Source organism: Gadus chalcogrammus, chromosome 6 (genome assembly GCF_026213295.1).
Source record: "Gadus chalcogrammus isolate NIFS_2021 chromosome 6, NIFS_Gcha_1.0, whole genome shotgun sequence".
Classification (NCBI taxonomy): domain Eukaryota; kingdom Metazoa; phylum Chordata; class Actinopteri; order Gadiformes; family Gadidae; genus Gadus; species Gadus chalcogrammus.
Window position 1 is genome coordinate 21,223,113 of NC_079417.1, and position 25,092 is coordinate 21,248,204.

Below are 25,092 nucleotides of genomic sequence, written 5' to 3' on the forward strand. Positions count from 1 at the left end.
TAAATCTTGCATATCGTAAATTAAAATTTCATAAGCAAAAAAAAGCGATTCTAAACTAGGGTAGGGATAGGCTGTTCCATAAAGTAATTTCATATCAAGTACTGTACATGCTGTTACAGGATATTACATGGCTAATTACATGTGCTATTACACCGCAACAAGGACACTAATGAAAAGTGTTACTGTAAGGGGAAGGTGTTGGTTCCTAGTTTGTGTGTGTGATTTGTTCACCTGCTAAATCAAAAGCATTGCTGTGAATATACCCCATGCTATTATACACCCATTCATTTAATAGCTTGTCTCCCTACAGAAGCGCTCAAGATCTTGTAGGATCGCATTTATCCACCTAGCTGTGGTTGCCATGTTTCAAAAGGAAGTTGGCGAAACCTGTTAAACAAGTTCCATTATCAAATGTACGAAGTCATTACTGTAAATGTAGGGGAAGCACTGACCACTAATCCACTGACAAAACGCAAAAACAGACAATTGAAATAAAGTCAACAAAACCATGGCCGTGTTCGATTTGGCTCACTTGTATCCTCATTCCCTATATAGTACACTACTTAAAGTGCAAGTTAACATAGAAATTTGACACCAATTATGAGCCAGCTATCTGAATGGCATGTTCTGGTCAGATAAACAAGCAGACGTGTTGGATTAAATAAAATAAATAATCTGTATGTGCCAGCCATCCCTGATGGATTAATCCGTTGAAAAATCACTATGCATCATGCGCTAGTGCAGAAATAAGTGTGAATCTGTATGGTGCATTATTGTTAGAAAGTGTTAAAACTAAATGGGGAACCAGATTTATGTGCGAGTGTACTATATAGGGCACCAGTGGACCAATCGGAACACGGCACGAGACCGGATGAAAACAAAAAATAAAAACAACTCTGGAGATGGACATTGAATCAGAAAGGAGGAGCTTGTTTATTAGCCCACATGTTAATCGTCACCCTCTTCCTCAGCCAACAGTATTTCCGTGGCTCTAGTACATACACAGCTCTATCTGTCAATAGAATCTTCTAGAAAAATCTCAAGGTTATACAGTTAGAAAAACAACTTAAACCAGGGTACCGCCCCTGGGCAGAGGGGGGAGGGTTGTGTGGTGGGAGGAAAAAGGGAGGGGGGAGACGAGCCAGAATCCAAGCCCGCCACCCCCCACACACACCTGAGGCTGGGACGAGACACTATTTATGCCGCCGTCCACTCAGGTTTTGTTCTGAGGACAGACCGCCCCCCATCACAGCTCTCCCCGCCATGGAAACGCCCACCTCGGCAGGCCACACCCACACACCCTGATCGTGTGATCAGAATAAACTAAATGACTAATTTAGCCTCTTAATCAGGGGTGTATCCAGAGACAGCGAGAGAGAGATTGAGAGAAAGAGAAAGGACAGAAAAAGAGACAGTTGGCCAGGCAGTCTTGAGAATATAACACATACTTAGCTTCTTTGTCAACGGTGAAACACAAGTGAATTAAACAACATTTAGATAACAAAGTCCATTTTTTAACTGGAGAGCACCCGCCAGAGTGAACATTTACATAAACCATATTCTCTTATTGACAAAAATGAATTCATATTGGATAAACAGATTTAAATAGACCCTTGTACAGGAGAAAAGTAATAGCATCATTAATAGCATCACACATACAGAGCAGAACCACCAATTCAAAATTTCAAATTAACTCAACAGTCCATTCATCCGTCAGACACACATGTGTCTGTGGCGAAACCGTCTGACACCAGTCAGACCCCAAAAATAACAAGTCTAATCATTAAGCTACCGTATATGCATCCAGTCCGCCACCGGCCAGTGACAAGCTAGCCTCGAGCGAGCAACAAGCTAGTCACCAGCTGGCCACTAATCTAGCCACCAGCTAGCAACCAGTCAGCCGCCGACCAGCTAACCAGCACCGAGTTTCAGTGGTAACTTCACGTCATAAAATTATTTGTCTCAACTCAATTGTGGTACCATCATCTAGGGATCAACGGTGGCGTGTGTTGGGGGGGAGGGGGGGGGGGGGCATGTTTGACAACAGACAAATGCGGCTTCAGACAGCTCAGTATCAATACATTATAAAAACTGAGGAAATCACAAGCGCCTACAGGAACAACATGTAGCATTAAACCAAAACACAGCATTGCACCTCCATGGTGGCGACTCTACAGGTAAAAATTAGATTAACAGTCATCCAACAGGGACCTAGTAGAAAAACAAAACCAGCCGACGCCATTAAAAGGAATCTACCAACAAATAAAAAAAAAAGAAAAACACATCACACATCTGACGCATGCTTTAAAACATCTTTCACAAAAATAAGAACATGATCCTCCTCAAGACTGCCAAGCCTCATACCATTGTATTGGAAAATAAAACTAGACAAAATATAGATTATACTGGATTTTGTTCAAAGCCACACTGATACATCTTTAAGTTCAAGTTTGATATAAAACAAAGAAAAACAGCTCTATACTGTGGAGACTGGAGGCCAAAAATCTGCCCGTCAAAATATCAACTTTATGGTTAAAAAACAGAAAGAAAGAGTTCTTGATTTGCAGTTAATCCTTAGTTTGTCTCTACAAAAGGAAGAAGGAAGCGGCAGAGCGTTGCTTAGAAACTCCAATTCTGTTGCCGAGGACAACCATCAAAAACCTTAGCCGGTGGGAGAAGCCTTTAATGGTCCTAAACAGGCAATGAGGATCAGAAAACAAACAATTGTCAGCATGCATGCATGGAGCTGTGTACGTCGTTACACAACTACAGTCAGAGGCTCAACATAACAACAAGGTAGATATACAACAAAAAGTACACATTTATCAGAGCGGGGGGAGCAGGTCATAATGAAGCCTAGTGAGGTGGTGGAGCAGGTCATAATGAAGCCTAGTGAGGTGGTGGAGCAGGTCATAATGAAGCGTAGTGAGGTGGTGGAGCAGGTCATAATGAAGCCTAGTGAGGTGGTGGAGCAGGTCATAATGAAGCCTAGTGAGGTGGTGGAGCAGGTCATAATGAAGCCTAGTGAGGTGGTGGAGCAGGTCATAATGAAGCGTAGTGAGGTGGTGGAGCAGGTCATAATGAAGCCTAGTGAGGTGGTGGAGCAGGTCATAATGAAGCCTAGTGAGGTGGTGGAGCAGGTCATAATGAAGCCTAGTGAGGTGGTGGAGCAGGTCATAATGAAGCGTAGTGAGGTGGTGGAGCAGGTCATAATGAAGCCTAGTGAGGTGGTGGAGCAGGTCATAATGAAGCCTAGTGAGGTGGTGGAGCAGGGTCATAATGAAGCTAGTGAGGTGGTGGAGCAGGTCATAATGAAGCCTAGTGAGGTGGTGGAGCAGGTCATAATGAAGCCTAGTGAGGTGGTGGAGCAGGTCATAATGAAGCCTAGTGAGGTGGTGGAGCAGGTCATAATGAAGCCTAGTGAGGTGGTGGAGCAGGTCATAATGAAGCCTAGATAGTTCATAAAGAGGGACCAATGGATAATCTCTTCATGCCATCAGATTAAATCTTATTTCCAACTTCCAACCACTTAGCAGTCTTTTTGGCAATATAATAGGTTACGTTGTCAGAAAATATGCCAATTTCAGCCAAACCCTGCATGACTGGCAACAAAATCCATCACTAAATATACGCAGGGGAAGATAGGCCGAATTTTTAACCATATGAATTCCATTTGGTTCAATAGGTCATTACTATTTGTATACTGCTTTGCTGTTAAGACATTCCAGAGGTAGAACAATCCTAGGTCCAATCCAGGCCAGAGGCATTCATTGGTGGGTGCAGCACTGCTCAGGCTAGGACTGTGAACGGGAACAGTGAGATGTGCCATCCTAGCGGCAGCATGCGTGTACCTGAATCTGGGGTTGGGACTGGGGCCAGATATATGGACCCTGCTGTCTGTAGTACTCTGCTAGCGCTGCGCTGTAGTCTGGTACAGTAGTCTGCTGGGACGACTGATCTACACAACGACACACACAATTCATTGTCAGATCAAGATGGATAGATGGACATTCAGACAGCATGCTAGACCTTGTTGGGTCACATTTCAATAAGGCCTTCCAGGCTTCCGAGACCCTGTTTTCCTGAAACATGCGCTTTGGACCTGGGTCGTTTAGTTGAATGAAAAATATAGGGCAAAAACATTTTGACGATGTGAAATGGTGTCACAAACGTAGATTAGGGACACACAAAATTATACCAGGGGTTATATTTCGACACCCGTTATATTTGGTGATTTTTGCCATTTATTATTCTTCGGACGATATTTTCCAGACTAAATAGAAAGACTTCCAACCGGCTTGCTGTTGTGTGCAACCGAGTCTAGTCTTAAGAACGGATGGAGCAACATTGGAAGTCATCCCCATGCCTGCTAAAGCACTATGACTGCACACGGTCGCATCCCAATCGAGTTTGATAAATGACCAATGGGCCAATGTTGACTGTCAGATTATCTTTGCTTTAAAGCACTTGTATGGGCACTGCTAATGTGTACGTTGTCCATGTGCCAAATGAAGGCCCTTATTGAAAACCCCTTCAAAAGCTGATGTGATGGCTGGAGCGCAATAGCCATTATTATGTGGAAGAAACAGACAGCCAGGCCCACACAGACCACGTTTCTTACTTTGTTTCTTGTAGTAGTCCTCCCAGGCCTTGGTGTAGTCTGTCAGCACATTCTGAGTCTGAGTCTGTTGACCTACACATGCACACACACAATGCAACACATTTAGTCACATGGCGTTAGTGGCCATGTAAACAGAGCCAACGGTGTGCAAATACCTGACAAGGAGGAGGAGTGTAATCTGTTTGTTCATGACGCTGTGCAGGCAGGGTCCTGACTAAACCCTGGGTGGTTGACGTCTGAGTTACCAGGGTCCTGACTAAACCCTGGGTCGTTGACGTCTGAGTTACTAGGGTCCTGACTAAACCCTGGGTGATGGACGTCCGAGTTACCAGGGTCCTGACTAAACCCTGGGTGGTCGATGTCCGAGTTACCAGGGTCCTGGCTAAACCCTGGGTGATGGACGTCTGAGTTACCAGGGTCCTGACTAAACCCTGGTTGGTGGACGTCTGAGTTACCAGTAGTGGTTCAACGGTTCACGGGTTTCCCGTGATCCGTATGGATCAACCCTCGGGACGCAAGTGATCCGCGGATCGGCTGATAAAAAAGTTGTTTTTGAACCGGAAACCGGAACCGGAAGCGGGCATATTTATGTTTGGTTGTAGTCTTTTCGTTCTGATCTCCAGTACAGTAGGGCTAGAACCGAGTGAAATGACCCTTGCAATGAGCAATGAGTCTTGCAACCGAAATCAATGGATTTACAAAATTAATCCAAATAAATCACGACAGAAACTGTATTTCGCTACCTTACTTGATGAAAAAAAAAAAAAGAAGATGAGGATGTATGCATTGTCTTGGGAAAGTGTAGACTCTAAACTCTCCCCAGGCAATGCAGACATCCTGAATTTTAAGTTGTAAATCCAAGGTAAGGGATTATTTACTATCCATGTTAAAAAGAAGGAATAATGCCTCAGATGGCAATTTTTTAAAACATTGACTATGCTTAAAGGAAGCAGGATTACTACCTAATTTTTCACTTTATTTTGTTTTTACACATTTGAAGATGTCTCGTTATCTTTTTTGCTGTTGTTGATGATCCGAAAATGATCCGACCCGTGACTCAAAAACCGTGACACGATCCGAACCGTGAGTTTTGTGATCCGTTGCACCCCTAGTTACCAGGGTCCTGACTAAACCCTGGTTGGTGGACGTCCGAGTTACCAGGGTCCTGACTAAACCCTGGTGGGTGGAAGACTGAGTTACCAGGGTCATGACTAAACCCTGGTGGGTGGAAGACTGAGTTACCAGGGTCCTGACTAAACCCTGGTGGGTGGAAGACTGAGTTACCGGGGTCCTGGCTATATCCTGGGTGGTGGACGTCAGTGTCCTGTCTCCTGACTAAAACCTGCTTGGTGGGGGTCTGTTTAAGTTACCAGGGTCCTGTTGTCCGGTGTTCTGCCAGCTGGTCTGATAGGCGGTTCCCCAGCCGCCGGTCACAAAGGTCTGACCACTACCACAACTGAAAAAGAAAAACACACGCATTGATGCGTTAGACGATGATCCAAGTGACAGTGCAAAAAGTGCCTGTTGGTCTAATGCCAATAAAAACAAATAAAACGTTCAACTCATGGACCTGATGAAAAAGGCAACATATAAATATTGAAATTATAAAACAAAACGAGAAAATACGTTTTTTATTTGATGCTCTTAGGCAAGGCAACTTTATTTATTTAGCACTTTTCATACACTAAGCTGATAATTACAACTTTGAGTAAGGGCCAGTAAAAATTGCCTCAGGGCCAGTATACTTCAGACCCAATAGCAACATTATCTTTAACTGAGTGTGAGGAGTGTGCATCCAGGAGGTGAGTGTTCCTCACTTGTGGTGTGTTGCTGCAGGGCCCTGGGTGAACGGGCTGAAGCCAAAGCCCCCATTACTCAGAATGCCAGAACCCTGAAGGGGAGGGAGGAGAAGGAGAGAGGACGGAATGGGGGGGAGGACGAGTGGAGGACAGGATGAGACCAAGGAGAGAGAAGGTCTGATGAGTTTAACTCAGAGTCACTCTCTCTCACACACACACACACACACACTCCATTACAGGTGGACCAGGGGAACACGGTTGTGCGTCGCACGTACCCCGATCTTGTCGTCGATGAGCTGCCGGGCCAGGTCCATCTGCTGGGGGGTGCCCCGGATAGTGAAGACGCGGGTGTTGGGGTCAGTGGAGGGGGGCGGGTTCCTCTGGAGCTCCACGTGGGCTCCAGACTGCTGGTTGATGCTCTTGATGGTCTCTCCACCTGGGAACACCCCCCACACGAGACACCGTTAACATACACGTCTACGACATGGTACCACAGAGTAACGCTGAGCTGAGCCTCACATCCACCTCGGAGTGGCGAATAACAAACCTACTCTATACTGGGTTTAGATATTTAGGAGAAATACAATTGAACGCAATAGATTGGGCCCTACAAGACCCCTTTCAACAAATCAGCATCTTCTTATCAAAATGGATTAGGTTTGAGAATGCATATGGACTTTGGATCACCCCCATGTGGCCCACAATCAAAAGCTAGACCAAGAAGGATCCAAATGGCAGGGTTCAATAAAAGGCTGTAAAAACAGAGCGTCAGGCTTAATCCATACCGTAAACACCACACTGTTCTTAATGACACAAGCCCCAGTGGTTAAGCAGATAGGGTGCAAGTGATGTTATCGCTGCATGCAACAGTGTGAAGTGGATCAACTGAACGACGGCCAGATTAGCAGGCGGCAACTGGCCTCGAACTGCAAGTAGAGGCCCCTTCCACCCCCCGCCCAGACCGACAGAACCCCCTGAGGTCATTAGCCCATTGTTAACCAAATCAAACCACCTTTAATAGACCCATTATGAGCTGCTTCTGGGGGAGGGGAGCGGGGGGGGAGATGGATAGGATACCTCTATGAGAACCTACGCACCCGAGGACACAGAGGGAGCACTGGGCTTCTGTGAGGACATTAATCACCGTTTGCTACCAATAGAAAACTCTGAGTAGACCACCAGCTTGACACACACCCTCCACCATATGGTCTGTGCACCGCCGCCCCCCCCCCCCCCCCCCCCCCCGGCCCCTCAACACACACACTTTTTAGACAGGCATTTCTATTGCTCCGTCGTTTATTGTGGCGAAGGCTGGTCTGTCTGAAGGACTATACAGAAGGGGGACTGGTCAATGACTTTTTAAAGAAGGGTTAAATAGAGAGAGTGAATTACTAATAGGCTAATGGGGCTCGATCGCCCAACCCTTCCTTTGGCTCATTTCAGTTTACAGCTGTTCCCCTACACAATGAACCCACGTTGCCTCATGAAGCAGTTGACAACACAAATCCAGACTACCGAAACTTTGCTGAACACACATTTCTTCTGACCAGAGACCATTTCTGTTTTGTTTTTTTCAGATTGCGAGCATATTTCAGATTCAGAGAAGAATATACAAACTATTTCCCCCTAATTTAACAGTCCAAAGTAAATCATTTCAAGCTTTAGATGGAAAGATTAATAAACGAGAGCAGTGTTATACAATGGAATGGACACGAACACAATGGCTGAGGTTACTTTATCGTACTTTATGTTTACAAAAGGGAATCACAATTTTGGTAACTGACGAACAGTTGGGGTGAATCCCGATTCTTTGCTCTAAGCAAAATCTCAGCCCAACCCCTCGCTGTTACGAGTTCACGCGCAGTGGAGCCGTGTCCAGAAAGCCATTTTAAGGTAGGGTAAGGGGGAGGGCTAACTTCCCCTCAAAATTGAGATTTTCGATGGGCACACTCAAAGAAACTGATAACGCTCCAGTTGTGACTTGCTCCCGCAATGCCTTGCGAGAAAATGGAAAATATAGGCATTTTCTTTGAAACAAGGGGGCAATGCTTATTAGCCTGGAGAATGGTGGATCAATTAGTACGTTTACATGCACAGCTTAATCCGATTAAAGCTATAGTTCGTCTATGCTCCTGAATTGGACTACTGCAATATTACACACATACAATTTATCCGATTTTGCTTGTCCGTTCATGCAGATTTGTGCTAAGTAGATCAGTAAAAAGGTGTTTACATTCATGTATAAGCGCTGACAGTTTTTTTTTTTTTTTTACATAGTCTGATGTCTATCTATGTATCAGTTATTATAAGGGCTGTCAAGCGATTAAAAAAATTAATCTAATTAATTACAGGCTCTGTGATGAATTAATCTAAATTAATCGCATACTTACATTTTCCGAGAAAGTATTTCAAAATAATTTAATTTCAAGTAAATTATGGCAGATGAGTGATTCAATGAATGACAGACTTTAAAGTTCAATGTCTCTTATTTAAAACATGCGTCATTAACATACGGTGCACTTTAAGATCAAATTAATTTCCATTTCCATCTCACTCAAGATTCAATGCATCTCAGTCGAGTGTGGCTTGATGAGGCTGGCTGCTAGCGCCAGCTTCAGGGGCTGTGGCAGCTCGTACCTGCGAGCTTGCCACCAAATGTTTTGCGTTGAGTTGATATTTAAGGGTTGATGAACTCCCGATGATAGGAAAGTTCCTTACTACAGAGATTGCAGATAACGGTGTTCCTATCTACAGTTCCATCTGGGAGTTGTTTAAACTTGAATATTCCGTTCACGGTGCCGAGCAGCGTCTTCTCGTCTGCCTGCATTTTGTCTCAACGCAAATGACGCACCGGGTCAAAGGGCACTATAGAAGAGCGATTAATCAGTGTACATTTTTTTAACGCGTTCTTTTTTCTGTGATGAATCGAAATTAACACGTTAATTTGACAGCCCTAGTTATTATGTATTGTACATAACATGTGCCCATATAACCCAGTTCTGCCATACAATTCCTTTTTTGTCATATTTTCTTTCAGGAGATCATTGAGGACGCTGCCATCACAGAGCCCATCCCTCCACCTCCTCTTCTGCATTGGTAGCCCTAAGCCCCCCAAACCCCCAGTAAAAACATCCACTGATGGTTTAAAATAGGGATCTACCGGGCCGATTATCGGCGCCGATATTCGGCATTTTGACGCATATCGGCATCTGCCTTTTTGATGTGACGGCCGATAAGAGTTCAATTTAAAGCAGGGTTATTTTGGCTCTGATGCAGCCGTGCCTCTCTGTCTGCTGTCACTACGCTGTCTCCAGTTTTTTGTTCCACCCACAGCACCATCTTATTGGTTACACGCTCTGGTTACACGCAGAGCCACGACGGGTAACAGCCAATCAGCAGTGAAAGCTGTGCATGCACAGTGCTCACACACACGGCGGAGAGGAGAAAAGGCTTTGTCTGGTTTGGTTTTGAGTTAAGTTAAGGCAGCAGACTCTCGCGAAATTGTAATAAATATCCCAGGCCTCTACAACTCACAACTACTAGTAACATTACTGTGAGTTTATTAACGTTAACGAAACATAAGCGGCAGCTCTGCTCGCTCGCTAGCTTTTAGCGCAACGTTAGCCCAGCGGTCCGCTTTCTCCTTCTCTGGCTCTAGATGCTAAGCAGACTGTAGCAAAACACAACTCACGACTACTAACGTTACTGTGAGTCCCATTACGTTAGCAGCAGCTGTCTGTTCCTATGACAAACACTGATTATTTAAGTGAAGATGCTGTAGTATATTTAGTGTTTTTAAACGGTTTAATCACTTGAAACAAGGTTGCTGAAAATATTGATAGGGAAATAGTCAGTGATAAAAGTAAGAAGTGTGTGAGAGTAAAATTCAGTTAGTTTTATTACTGGGACGCACGATGAGGGGATGGCTAGATATAGTGTTGTGGTGTGTGTGTGTGTGTGTGTGTGTGTGTGTGTGTGTGTGTGTGTGTGTGTGTGTGTGTGTGTGTGTGTGTGTGTGTGTTTCATGAGAAAACTGACAGCAAAGCACCGTCTGAGCTAGGAAAACTGTTCTGGCAATAATGGCTGTTTAACTAGGGAACTATTTATTTATATTTTCAGTTGTAAAAGATTAACATTTCAGTTCAGGAACATTTTAGGGCGCATTTATTTGTTTAAATTGTGTTATGCTGCAAATCTGATAAGCTGTGGCGTTTATTAAACATGTGCTTAAAGGCATTTAAATGAAGTCAAGTGTCGGAGTTTGTATTATTAAAAAAAATAATGAAATTAATATTGGCTCCAAATATCGGTTATCGGCCCCCTTGACTACTAATAATCGGTATCGCCCTGAAAACAAAAAAAAACCGGTCTATCTCTAGTTTAAAACGGACGAGTTATTGATAAAATGCGATGGTTGATGCCTTTTTGTAATGTGCAATATTAGTTCCAATATATCACTGGTTCTTGTTTGTATGATATTTTATTTATTACATGGATGGCATACCTCAAGTTCTAGGTTTATTCTGGTTTTATATATTATGTTGATCTTGTATAAAGTTTGATCCAAAATAAAGTGCAATATTGCAGTTTCTAACAAATTGTGAGCATGAATAATCTTATCTATTCAGACCGTGTTTTTCCATGTGGGTAGGGTTGCATTCCTAAGACATTCAAACTATACAGTAAAATTCCAATTAAATTGAAGATCAAAATCCTGTCAACGACTACTAATGACGTACTGTTGGGTCTTGAAGGCTTGTCGTCCCATTTCGTAGGGGTAGGGTCGAGGGGGAGGGTTAAAAAAAAATAATTCACCCTTATGCTGCCAAAATGTTTGAGCCATACAAAGTGTTCATGAGTCCTATAGTCCTTTCATTCTCAGTCAGTAATAAGCAGGCTAAAAGGTCACATGTCATCTTTCCACAAGGCAATGCATTTAATCCTCCTTTAAATGTATACAGCAGGGCTGACTGATAACATAGTGTATATTCACCCTCGGCATATGATCCTGCACGAAAAACAAGTCGCAAAAGAAAAGTCTTTACACACGCCATGCATTCAAACTTGGCAAGCAACCATTTGACCTGTCAGACGGAGCCCTCGCACCATTTGGCCAATCAGATGAAGCCCCAGCTACCAACCCTCAGATTAATCGTGTCAAATTGGTGGCAGTTACAATGAACTAGGAAGGAGAGAATTGCGAGGGTAGTGTGGTGGACGAAGACCTCAATGTGAAAATGAACACCTCTTCTGCTATTTGGAATTATTTTGTTCCAGAAGCCCCGACGCATCAACACAGGTACTGTGTAAAACATGGCGAGCAGTTGATGCTACCTCAAGAAGAATCCAAAACCAACCGTCACCACCACATGCAATAGAACCATAAAGTCATTTTCTTCCAGTGTTATCCTGTTTTCCCAGTGACACCGTATGAAAAAACACCCAAACATCACAGAGAAATAACATATATCATCTTAACTCATTGGTCAAGGACATGATGCCCATAAAACATAGTGACCAAAGATGGCTTTGTGAGTCTGATAAACAAATTGGGATGACAACGCCAAATTTCATCACAGAATTATTTTTCCCAAGTTGCCAGTACCCCTGATCTTTGGTCCAATCCATCGACAGAGCCTCACTGTACACTTTCAGGATCAAGACTTTGAGCTGAAAATGTCATGTCTACAGACAGCCAACTTCCCGAAGAACACACAGGAGGAATCATAGGGGTGGACTGCATGATGCATTAGCCAGCTAGCATTTGCAGGAGGAGCAGCTAGTGTGCGTCCCCACTGACAACGTTTCAAACATCGAGAAGGCCACCAAACTCAACCACAAACTTCATGGTTTTGCCCACAGGCTGCATCTTTCCATGGGTAAGTGGGAATTCATACATTGGCTCTAGGTAGCCCTATTCTAATATATTTGCAGTCTTATTTTGTAACCCAAACAGACCGGATTATTCATTGCGCCTGTTTTATTACTTGAAGTTTTTGTAGTCAACTGCATTGTATAGCCAAAGCCTGACCCAGGCCCAAGAAAGGTAGTGATGGCATTAAGGAAACTGTCTATTTATTATTGCTTTGAATAAAACATGCCAAACGCACAGGTAACAATTTTAATTATAATTGTAATTTTGCATTGAGGACCGGCACATTGGACACATTTGCATTCAGGGCTTTCTGCAAGAAACCACTTGGAGGGAAAGATTGCCCCATTTGCTCTGTGTCTCTTGGCATGTAACCTATTGAATTTGAGATCATCCCTACACTTTTAATTAATACTAAATGTCATAAAATGGTAGTCTGTCTAACAGTCCGTGAATCATTACTTTGTAATAATTGTAGTTATTAAGTTGTCTCCAAGTCCTTTGTAATTATTACTTTACTCTTTAAAGCAAAAAGACATAGGAACTGTATAGAAAATATATGCAAACTAACTTCAATATTTGTTTATTTATCCCTTCATAGCTTCATCTCAATATGAACAATGTTATCGCATGTTCTTCTTGTATCTTGCAGCCCTAATATAAGATACTTAAAAGCTGCTTTATGCAAGATTTGAAAGTTGTGACGAGAGGGGCAAGATTCAGAAAATGACCACCCAAAAACGCTCCCTCTCTTCTACCAGTGCCATACTTCCATGAGTACACTTAAACGAAGTACACTACCCGCACTCACTAAGCGCGCTAATTTCAGATGTCAGTTTTGTTCCAAATCAAATACTTGTTCCAAATCAAATACGATCACGACTGCTGCCGCGGCTCCTCCCCCGCAATGAACATCCCGCGTTGAGCGGTGAACTCTTTACACCTAGCAGCTATAAAAACTTTAAAAACTACAAAATGACTTAATGTAGGCTATGTGGAAAATGCGCCGACGTTGGCTCAGCCTGGCACCGCCCTCTTCCGCTACGTAGCTAAGATGGCTGCCGTTGAGTACGAAAAGTGTACAACGCCACACAATTCACGATTTGACCGTTTTGAGTACAACATCTGGGTCCTTCCAGTACACTTATTTTCGCCCGATCTGAAACGGAACGCCCTACGTCCCAAACTTAGGCCAGTAAGTATGGATAGTATGTATATTGGAACACGGCACAGGAGCTATGACAATGCTGCATGAAGGAACGTGATTGACAGGCAAGCTGGATTCCCCGAAACGGATGCCCTGTTTGGTCAGAAATTAAATGAGTGGGATGTTGAAACTCAGGACTCATACAGATGCAGGCACACAGACACCCGGAACCGATATTCAGAGTATTGCACTCATAGCTGACCGATGGCTCCAAAACCTTCAGCACTTAAGTAACCAGGGAACGGTGCAGTTCAATCCAAGAGTGAGGAAGTACGCTACCTTTTCCAATGACAAGGCCACACTTGTCAGCAGGGATGGTGTAGGTAACTTCCTGAAGTGGTCCTGGTGAACCCACAGTCCAGTCACTACGACCTCTGACCCTGCTGGTACGCATGGCAGATCCAAATCCATCACGCTCCTGAAGATCCAAAGCATACGCCATTAAATGTTGGCCAATAGAAAAGAGACAACAAGAAAGATCTAGGGAATGTAACAAACGGACATAGTGTGAGGATTACCTGTGCAGTCTGAATGAGGTCATTGATGAGGTGAACTGCATGCTGACAGCGGTCGGGCTGACCCATCACCATGGCGACCCGCTCCGGGCTGATACCATCATCTTAATCACAGAAGGTTGGGGTGAGTGTTGGAAGAAGGCTGCTGGTTCCAGCACAGCCTCCCCTAACCAGGTGCATACATTTTTGACCACTAGGTGCTATATTAGAGCGGATGGCGACCTGTACCTAGGTACCACTGGTTATACGCTGGAGATTTAGGGCTAGGCTTATAGTATTACTAGTTCACTGTGGTTTTAATGAAGGCATTTTCTAGCTTTACCTATTAAATAAATCCTGAATCACTCAAAACTACGTGAAGAGATCATGATGGAGATCCAGACATGCGGTGTAGGTCTTTGGTTTGTGGGGGCAAACGTGAACAGACCTGCTTTGAACTGGATTCTGACTCCGGCATCATTCTGGATCTTCTTAATCATCTCTCCGTTCCTGCCGATGACAATACCAACAGCAAACCTGGGCACTGCCACCTGGGGGGGATCAAACGCATGGAGCTATGAATGGAGGGGGAAGTTAGAGCTGTGTTCATACATGCACGAGTTTGAGTCTCATTGGCTGTGTTTGAGTCTCAATGGCTATGTTTGAGTCTCAATGGCTATGTTTGAGTCTCAATGCTATGTTTTAGTCTCAATGCTATGTTTGATTGAGTTTACTTGGTCCCTCATTCCCTATATGGTACAGAATTAAGGAAATTAGTAATAGTATGCTAATGATGTGCTGTAAATCTACCACTGTAACGTATTGGTAGCATAAGGAAACCAACACCTGTAGCAGCTCATTTAAAGAGCCCGTACGCGTCAGACCATCTCTATTGGAAAACCATTTCTTCAAGGAAAACCGCTATGCATCATGGGATATATAGCAGAAATACATGCGCATCGGATGCACATACATTTACTGTGCATTATGGATATATAAGGTATTGCACTATACAGGGAACCATATTTCTACTCTACCACCCAACACAACGTCACACCCTCAACAGTGCACTACAATATGAGGCACAAGTGGTCCAATCCACACATGGCGCGCCGCCTTACGTCCAGAGTGGCGCCTCCCAGGCGAGCAGTGAAGTCATTGCGTCCAGACCTGAAATCCCCCTGGTCCTTATCGCGGATCACCTCCAGGACCAGCTCCCGGGCTGCCTGTAGGACGAGCAGAGGAGGAGGGTAAACCAATCAGTTCACAATGCACTATGATATCATGTTATCCAATCCCAGATGAACCACAACCCGCCAGTACTGCTTTGAGACCAAAAGGAGAGGGCCGAGCGATTGCTCTATTCAAAGTTCTGATTAATAGACTAAATATAGTCAGAGTTTGGTTATGAAAATCTGCACAGTCCCGAAGAGGGGGTACTAAGCGCGTACATGGTTTCATCTGGACAATGTGGTGATGTCAAGTCATTGGCTGAGGATATATACATTGTTTGTGCTATAAGGCCAACCATTAGCCGGGGCACTTGTTTTAGCAACATTTTGAATACGTGAGAAGTGGGTCTCATGTGGCATCAACACGTTCAGCTCATCTACCTCACAAACCAAACCAACGGGTCCTCGCTCTCTGTGTCCCAGTACCACTTGGACACAAAGAGCAGACTTCCTGTCGAACCCAGATGTTTTGGTTACGTTTTGGTGACGGACCAACAGGTTAGACTGATGAAGCATGCCGAGGCCTTGAAGATACACCTGGGGGTCCCTTGGCAGTGTCAACTTATTGCATACCTGAACTTTGTAGGGGTCCCCAGAGATGCGCAGCGGTTTGTCAGCACCGGTGGGCATGGGTCCGTCCTGTATCATCATCATCTTCACCCCTGCCCGCTCCTGTAACACATACACAAAATAGAAACTACTCATGAGCGCCTTCGCACTCCGGTTTACACACACGCCCGCAGAGTAACCAGTAACCCCGTCTTACCTGGAGCTGTTTGATGGTGTCTCCGCCCCGGCCAATCACCAGGCCCACCTTACTGGCTGGAATGAGCATCTCCTGCACAGAGCCCCCACCCTCGCCGTCGCCGTGGAAACCCGGCCCGTTCCGACAGCGGTCCACAATCTGAGCAAGCATTCTCTTGGCTTGCCTGAAACCCCACACACACACACACACACACAATAAGAAGCTATTGATGGCGGCTAGGGTCATAGCAAGGGCCCACGTTCACCTCAACGCTCTACCAGCGGAAACTTGTTTCTGCTTCAGAACAGGATGTGACTCACTCAATGCTCTCTGGAGTCCCCGTCAAAGAGCACGGCCGCTCCATCAGGCCTCCACTGTCTGCAACAAACAACCGCACCCACACACACACACACACACATTAGACTACGAGGTAACTCAACCAAAACATGGAGGGTAAAAGGTGCTCGAGTGAGAAGACAGAAGGGACAGATCACCTATTGTTAGAAAAGCCTCACCAGCAGCTATCTGGATCTTACACCCCGACTCCAGCTGGATCCTGGTGATCTGCTCGCCCCCGCGGCCGATGACTGGGGGACGGGAAGGTCAGGGGAGCACTTGCAATTTAGTGCTGGGACTTTAACTGGCATGACAGTAAGGGGTCAAAAGTTCAGAGGTCATACTTACTGAAACCGACCATCCTGTCAGGAACCCTGTAGTCTTCCGTTATGACCCTGTAACGACAGAGAGGGGTCAGGAGAAACGCAGGACAACGCAGACGGCACACCTGTCAATAAGTGATTACGGTGACATGTCTGCAGCGGTAGGATCCATACCACTCATCTACCGGTACACGCCGCCCCACACCCCCCCACACACACACACACACACACACACACACACACACACACAGCAGGTCTGGCCCGACTGCATCATTTCAAGCTTGGGATAATCGTGAGGTTTTCCGAGCGAATAGGAATTCATAGTGCACCTCTTTTCCTGCCTGAAGCCAAAACACTCTTTTTTATCAGCTGATTGACTCTCCTTTTAATTTCTAAAGAGGGAATTTGAATTACGAAAAAAGGAAAACTATAATATTTGGCTTCCAGAGTATGAGAGTAAGCCTACTTCCATTTCTAAAAAAGAAAAAATTCTGTAATTTCAACAAGGTCTTGATGCAAATTGACAAGCGCCATTCACCCAAAGAGAAATCAGGCAGGCGCCACTGTGGGTGCGGATCGCCATGAAAGGAAAAGACATCGCAACCAGTTCTGTCCATGTTTATTAAATCACCGACCCGTTATTAGTAGGATTAGCTTTTTGGCAACTTTGAGCCTTGCTCAAACATTAAAACGGGATCTTTATGTGTTCATTAACAAAGCACTTCTTAAAACATTAGCCACCCTGCTTGTGCCAACCTCTTATTTCTATGGCTGGAACTGACTGGTAGGAGCGCCACAATGGAAAACTAGATCCTCGGGAGATCGGAGCCTTTAATAGTATTATTATTACTACAACAAGTTCGGTCAAAGTATGTCTGTCGGTCATGCTTATTCTCACACTCGACAGGCGTTATTAAAGTGCTACCAAAGTATTGGTAGCATGAATAATGCTCCAATGTCGAAATACAAACCAAATCAATACCTCAACTCATTTTATTTTAGCCTGGGGATATTCTGACAAATTTAACCTCATCTTCTACCTGCAGTTCACAAATATGCATAGGGATTAAATACATTTGTTTTCATAAAAACATTTAAATCCTTCGAATGCCTCCCCGGCAAGAATAACCTAAATAGCTTCACATTGTATGCATGCGTTTGTTCGACCAACATCAAGTTAGGATTGAGAAGCTCATCTTACCTTTGATGCCCCATCGCTTGAAGCTGGTTACCTACTGTGAGACAGACAGATCGCAAAGTTACAAAAAAATGTAATAAAAAAAACGTAGGTTATCATTTGGTTAGAGCTAGCTGTGTTAGCATTACCCAGCTAAATTACAGATTATAACTGGTTATACCCCACGGAACGACAAAAAATACCTAAAGTAAAGGTTGTAGTTGGTAATGCCTTACTAAACTACAGGCCTAACTACAAGTAATAACCAGCTGAACTACTGACTGCAGCTAGTAATACAGTAATAAACAGGCTAATGCTTATAATGGCCCAGTAAACTACAGGCTGCAGCTAGTAATACAGTAATAAACAGGCTAATGCTTAGAATAGACCAGTAAACTACAGGCTACAGCTAGTAATACCTTGCTAAACACCAGGCTAATGCTAATAATAGCCCAGTAAACTACAGGCTGCAGTTGGTCTTACCCCGCTGAACTACAGACTGTAGTCAGTAATACCCACTTGACTAGAGGCTGTATCAAATAATATCAGGGCAACTAAAGGCTGTAGCTAGTGATACCCACTTAATCACAGCATATAGCTAGTAATACCCACTTAACTATAAGGTGGTTGCTAGTAATACCCCGTTCAACTGCAGGCTGTAGCAAGTAATAGCCCATAGCAGCGCTGCAATTACCCAGTTAGCAGCACTTCCGGCCTCTAGTGCCAGCTACATGCTGCATACAAGTACACATGTCTATTGTAGTGAACTACATTAGTACAGTTGCATGCTATTTTATTAAGTACTGCGTACAGTGAAAACAAATTGTCATGTTGCTAGCGTACATGCACCATTGTATTCTAGATACTTTCAGGCATTGGAACAGCTTTCTGATGAATGACTACTTGGAATAACCTGCTGCTCTAGTGTGAGTCACTACCGTGACTCGTCGAGCTGTAGCAATGCTGCCTTTTTGGCCAGTGTGAACATATACCTTGAGCAGCTTTGCTACGGCAGCACGTCAGAGATTCCGAGACACTCATTTGTTGGTCCTCTGAACTGGGGTAATGTTCTAGCTCACGTAGGATTTTGACTTTGATCACAGCGGTTCATTCTCACATGGGGAAAGATTGCTAATGCCATGCCAACATTATTAAAATGTATTTGACAATTGAGGTTGATGGAGCCCCGGAACTTTGGGAGTAGCAACTTGGAAACAAAAAGGAGGGATTTCCTAATGTCATTATGCGTGATTGCCATCAGCTACAATTTGATAGGGTATGCACTAACGGCATCACTGTAGAAAAATAGCCGCACACAGGAAAGTATGAATAAATACATAAAATAACTTGCATTTACATTTTTGTACCTGTTGGATACTGGTGGACTGCATGGATTGCTCTGACCTTCACATACTAAAGCAGCAGTCAGCTCCTAATTTCTAAATACCGTCACATTCATCTGGTTGGGCATCAACATTCCATCGCTACATGCTCAGAAAAGCCAACACATTCGCAGTGATAGGTGCTGCGTATTTAACAAAACCCTTCAGCCAATCCATTTTCATGTAATTGCATCCAATTTTGATTTCATAGCACGCCTTTTTTTCCTCACCCATGGGACCACGTGTAAAATACATAATGACCCGTTATGTATAGACACCAGACCTACCTCCATCTTCTCCAGGTCGTTTCTGTCCTGGGTAGTAGAGAGAAGCTTCCACACTCGCAGAGGAGCTGTTGAGATGGGACATGGGTTCGCTGCCCATCTTGACCACAGCCATCTGACACACATGCAAAGGAAGGGACAGACATGAAGAGCAGCGGGTTATTAGCGTTATAACAAAACCAAGTAGTAGGAAACCAGTGGATTGACGGCTGCTCGTTCTAAGCTAGTACTATGTTTGAAAAGGGCAACCTGTGAGTTTAAGTTAGCTCCACGCAACACTTGTCGAACTCCTGTCCTTGCTTTAGCAAACAGACGGACCCTGCGCCCTCCCTAGAGTAGCTTACAGTCTAGAGCAAACACACCAATAGCCTTTTAGCACTTCCTCTACTCTTGCTGCTGTTGAAAATGGACTTCTGGCTTGTTGAGAGACCACTGGTTAAAGGGATGAGCTGCAGCCATGGACTGGCAATCTGCACAATTTACAACTAATCCATCTCAGCTCTAGTAACCTATGGTCGAGGATCAGAGCAGTTTAATGATGTGCTTTGCGTTATGACGCAATAAGTCACATTTCAACTAGCTCATAGCTTAAAATTACCTGGACATATGTTTGTCAATACTGATCGATAGGGATGACTACAATGTAACCAATACAAATCACATCCTGTTACTGATATATTCTACAAATCATTGCCGGCCAACCCGTATCTCTTGTTTAAAAGAATATAACTATTTATACGGCCAAAACCCCTCCCACTCACACCCAGCCGAGCTACGTTAGTTCATGTCTCGCAGTTGAAAAGCCAGTTTGAGTGGCAGAGAACTCATTTATTGAGTTTTTAATTCATCCTGAAAGTCTCCCCCCTACCAACGGGGAGGCCTCATTCTTCTTATACATTACAACTTTAACAGCTTCATCCAAGCAGACGTTTAGACGCATTATGGCAACCCAAAGAGTAGTATCACGCAATCCCAGCGTCACTGCTCCTATTGAATCAAATTGAACAAAATAAAAAAGGGAACTATAGGTCTGCAATAATTTCTTAAGCATGTTAAGTGATGCAAGTGTTTACCCCAACCCAATTTCCCCAGCGCTACAAGAGCGGCCCTACCTCAGCACACAATTAGATGAATGGAAAGAAACGGCCCCGTTCCCTGAGCTGAGCAACATTCCTCAGGTTATACCACAACCTCACAGGTGACTTTGAGGCAGATGTCAGAGAAGAACTGTGTTTAGAATATCTTCCTATGTGTCACTTTCAGGATATTTTAAGGTACATATCATTATTGCTTTGCATTCAATTCGTACCACCCAGTTTTATATAGCACAGGGAGAGCGCAAGTTATCAACTTATCGAGAGCCAATAGGCACCCTCAAATATCCAAATGCAGTGTCAGGAAGTCGATTGCGCCCGAAACTTGCATCTCATGTGCGTATTCAACGACTCCACAACTGACTTAAACTAGAAAACCATTTCAAATAGGTAGCCGTGGCATAACATGCAGCAGAACAGTACTAGAAACGGTTCCCAAGATTCCCCCTCTACGCCCAATTAAACAAATGTGTGTAAAAATGGGTAACGCTTTAGTTATCAACCCCTGTGTACCTCAGATAGTACAGCAAGGCACAGGCACTGTCAACGTTAGGGTTGCCACTTTTCATAGCAAGACAGCAAGAACCTGCAACATCCTAAAGAGTCTTTATCAAACCTCTAATTTAATCTAGATCATTTTGCAAATAGTGGCATCTTAAATTCAACTCAATCACTGTCAAATTAAATCTATGGAGGTGTTCTTGTTATACATTATACTGATTACCAAGACATTCAGGGTGCACCGTTAAGATCACGTCCATTCACATGTTCTGAATAACCACTCCTTTACCAACTAATGCTTATTGCCGGGTCTCCAACATGAAATCCCAGAGGGAAAAAACGTGTTTTCCTGCTTTGCTAGTATGGCCTCAGAGGTGCCACACCAGAGATCTGGTAGGTGTACCTACATAGAAAATAACCGAGTTACATGGTTCGAATCCACTTTGGAGCAAGATTATGTGGGCCTATAGGACCCCGGCACACCCCCACGGAGCATATATGGGGCTTGTAAGTGTGTTGCATAACGCCAGCCTAGTTTCTAACTAACTGAGTAAACACCGAACCTAAAGGGGGAGGGGGGGGGGGAAGAGTCCACATTCCTGGTTAAAATATCCGAATACAAAACGGGTGGCTGTCAAAAAACACACATAATAAACAGCATTTTGCCCACTTGTTAAGCAGAGTTATTTGAGTACTCGGGTGGTGGGGTCGAGAACCTAACTTTTCCTTCTGGTTAGCAGCCCAACAGGTCGTGTCTGAGTGACACGTGTGGCCAAACTTCGTGTCTCTTCGCTCCACCGACACGAATTAACTCGAGTTCGGTGTGCGTGACAGCGCTCCGAACTCCACGCAAAGTAGGGAGCCGACGACGTCGCCCGAACGAATTGTGTAAAACTAGCAACAAGTGCGCGTAGGCACTAAGTCGAAACTGGTTTCTAAGCTAGTTAGCATGCTACTGTGTGTCTGTTCGTGAGTGGATAGCCACCAGGGTTCAAGAACTAACAGCAACCACGGGAGTATCCGAATAAAAGTGGTTTGAGCTCGTCTAAACGGCCGTGTTCTGTGTCGATCGGGTGCGTGGTGATTCCCGCGAGAGTTGTTACCTGCCGGGCCCTCTGTAAAGCATCGGCCAAGCCGTCTGACTTCAGCCCCGGCTGGCTCATCGAGGCCTGTCCCTGCACCAGCTCCGCCATCATAGTGCCAGTAGCTAGCTGGTTAGCTGGATTAGCTGACTGCTAGCTCTACTGTAGTTGGCTGCTGCTCAGCTGTTGGCGACTCGCTGCTCTGTTTCCGCTTCCGCGTTCAATCACGTGTTGCTGTACTAGCTACAGCTCCACGTGTGGACAGCGGTGAGCAGCGAGGGCAGAGGACGAGCCACCACGACTCGCTTTGGAGCCCTTAAACGCCTGGGGATTTTGTTAGAATATACTCTAGTTGTGGGTTGTATTAATCAGAAACGTGGAAATGTTAGGTGTTATGTTAGGTTGGGGCTCTCGGATTTACCGACTCATTTTAAGTAATAAGTGACAGTGTCATTTGGCTGTCAATAAAATTAAAGCTTAGAGGATCTGGGACCATGTGTCATTACTTAGCCCATTTGTCTGTCTGCGTTCTACTCATATTATAAAAATAATGGATTGCCCGACTCTGTAGGACAAATGGATTGAAAGCTGTCCCCATCAACCTGTGATCAGTGTCTGACCCCATGGTGACAAGATCATCAGTGGTCCCCCCCCACAAACACACACACACACACACACACACGTTCAAACATTCTGAGGTTTCACCTGATACCAATAAAACGTCACATGGAAACGGAACATTGGGCAAGATTTCATGATTATATTTTGTTGCGGGTGATTTCTTAAAAAAGTGCAGAGAATCTAAAATGTTGACCTGCTGGCCCAGTGGCTAACTATGGCATTTCACCAAGAGGCCAGAAAGCGTCAGACCATTAAAAAGACCCAAATAACCTCAATGAAAATGAATTGGTTCAATGATTATGGTTTCAGCCACACAATGTTCTGTGACATCCCGGTGCCCCTGACATTTCTTGTTCAAACTATGGATGGAAAATTTGTACATTATTTTCATTCAGTAGAATAACTCTTTTGAAATCAATTCTCTTTGCAATTCTCTGAAGTGAATCCACTTCCAGAGCAAATAGTGCTTATAGTCTAATATGGTCCTGAAAAATCCTATCCTATATCTTTATTAATGTGTGTTACTGCCAGGGCCCAGTTATGATAGTTCTGTTGAGCAGGAACAGAACTGTCATATCCTATCACTACCTCTACCCCCCCCCCCCCCCCTCTCTCTCTCTCTCTCTCTCTCTCTCTCTCTCTCTCTCTCTCTCTCTCTCTCTCTCTCTCTCTCTCTCTCTCTCTCTCTATCTCTCTCTCTCTCTCTCTTAATCTTTGTCTCTTCAAATGCAGCTCTTTCAGTTCACGGACCATTTGACTCCAATGCCCCCCCTCCCCCCCAAACACCCTCTCTATCGGTCTTGTCTGACTCAAAGGCGGGGCCCTCAGGTCCCTGGGCCCCCCTGCTGTCAACTGGCAATAACATGAATTGATACATCCCCCCCCAGGCAATTTATCCTCGGAACTGTCTCAAGTATTTAAAGAAGTGTGAGTGGTAGATCAGAGGAGAGGAGAGTGGAGGGATGGAGAGAAAAAGGGACTGAGAGGAGAGAGGGAGATAAGGACAGAGAGAGTGGAGGAAAGAGAGAGAAAGAGATTGAAAGGGAAGAGGGAGACTGAGTGCTCAGGGTAAGGCATGGCTTTCGGCCTGGGCTCAGGGCCGGTGGCTTGCTTTTAGGGCCCTCGTTATAGACCTGGAGGGCACGGTTACCACGGTTATGCATGTCACCCATCACATGGGAACTGACTTCAGGAAATTTAGACCTGTTTGGCACCATAGCAACCCAGAGCACAAACGTTAACGCCATAGCAACTCCTGGTAACAACATGAGTGCCATTGGTATAGTTTCTCACTATCAAAAGTGTATTGTAACCGCCCAACTAGATAATGTTAGCATTGAAGCAGGTCAAAGCTGTAAGCATAACAATATTACTAAAGGTACGGTTCAATTCAAACATGGTTATATCCTGCCATGGGTCTGTGTTTTTGCCTCCTGCAGCTCTGACTTCGGTGTTTTCGGTTTTGCTCAGTTTGTATCCCTCTCTCTTTTTGGATCTCTCTTTCTGTATTTATTCTGTCTATCTGTCTCTTCTCTCTGTTATCATCGGCTTAAGATTGATTATTTAAACTTTGAGGAAAATACATTACAAATCTGAGGGTGTGGGCTGAATCATGCTAAATATTTGGAAATACCTTTCATATTTGAGGCATCTCAAAGCATTTTTATAACCTTATTGCAGTTTGCCATTTAAACCCGTTGATTATTCCAGTGAACATCACTATTCTATAGTTCAACCTCTCTTTTCCTGCCATTCCCCTGCTATTCACATGCCGAGCAACTTATAGAGTCGCTGTCCAACCCAGTTTAAGACCGATTCGTAGTCCGGGTTTACCATGCTAGGAACGGGCTCTGCTCGGGTTAATTGTGACTGAAATAATTCAGGAGGCAAAATAGTGCTGTGGACGCCTGCCTCGTAGGCTCGGTATGAGACTTTCACATCGATATTCTTTTTGTTATGAATATGTAATGCAGCTTCCTGCATACATTTAATATTTGATGTATCCTGTGCATGTTTGTCAATAAAATAAGCATTAAAAAGTAAAAGGACGATTCTTTTTTAAAATTAATTATTATTTTATTTGGTAACTGAGACCTGGAAAAGGAGAGAAAATAAATACTGGCAATGATCTGCAAATCACCAGCCAGTCACCTGTCACTCACTCATGAATTACCTGTCAGTCACCTGTCAATCACTCATAAACTACCTGCCAGTCACCTGTCAATTACTCATGAATTACCTGTCAGTCACCTTTTAATTTTCTGTGAGTCCCCTGTCATCACCTGCCTGTCACCAGCCAATCACTTGCTTATCTCCACCCAG

The 25,092-nt window shown here is 44.3% G+C and overlaps 1 protein-coding gene across 2 annotated transcripts; it reads right to left on the reverse strand.

Annotated features, from left to right (window-relative positions):
- On the reverse strand, nt 1-22,405 carry LOC130383836 (far upstream element-binding protein 3-like). 2 transcript variants are annotated; one of them, XM_056591674.1, is made up of 18 exons: nt 22,171-22,405; nt 19,476-19,587; nt 17,831-17,864; nt 16,655-16,701; nt 16,465-16,557; nt 16,291-16,348; nt 15,992-16,154; nt 15,799-15,897; nt 15,115-15,219; nt 14,442-14,544; nt 14,018-14,118; nt 13,779-13,917; nt 6,696-6,856; nt 6,439-6,512; nt 5,992-6,077; nt 4,622-4,693; nt 3,852-3,958; nt 1-2,691 (listed from the first exon to the last, which is right to left on the reverse strand). In XM_056591674.1, exons 1-18 carry the CDS (start codon nt 22,261-22,263, stop codon nt 2,683-2,685), a joined length of 1,656 nt encoding a protein of 551 aa, XP_056447649.1. In that variant the 5' UTR covers nt 22,264-22,405; the 3' UTR covers nt 1-2,682. The 2 variants fall into 2 exon arrangements, with proteins under 2 accessions (XP_056447649.1, XP_056447650.1); XM_056591675.1 differs by having other exon boundaries at nt 16,486-16,557; nt 22,171-22,396.
- Between the last annotated feature and the right edge of the window lie 2,687 nt (nt 22,406-25,092).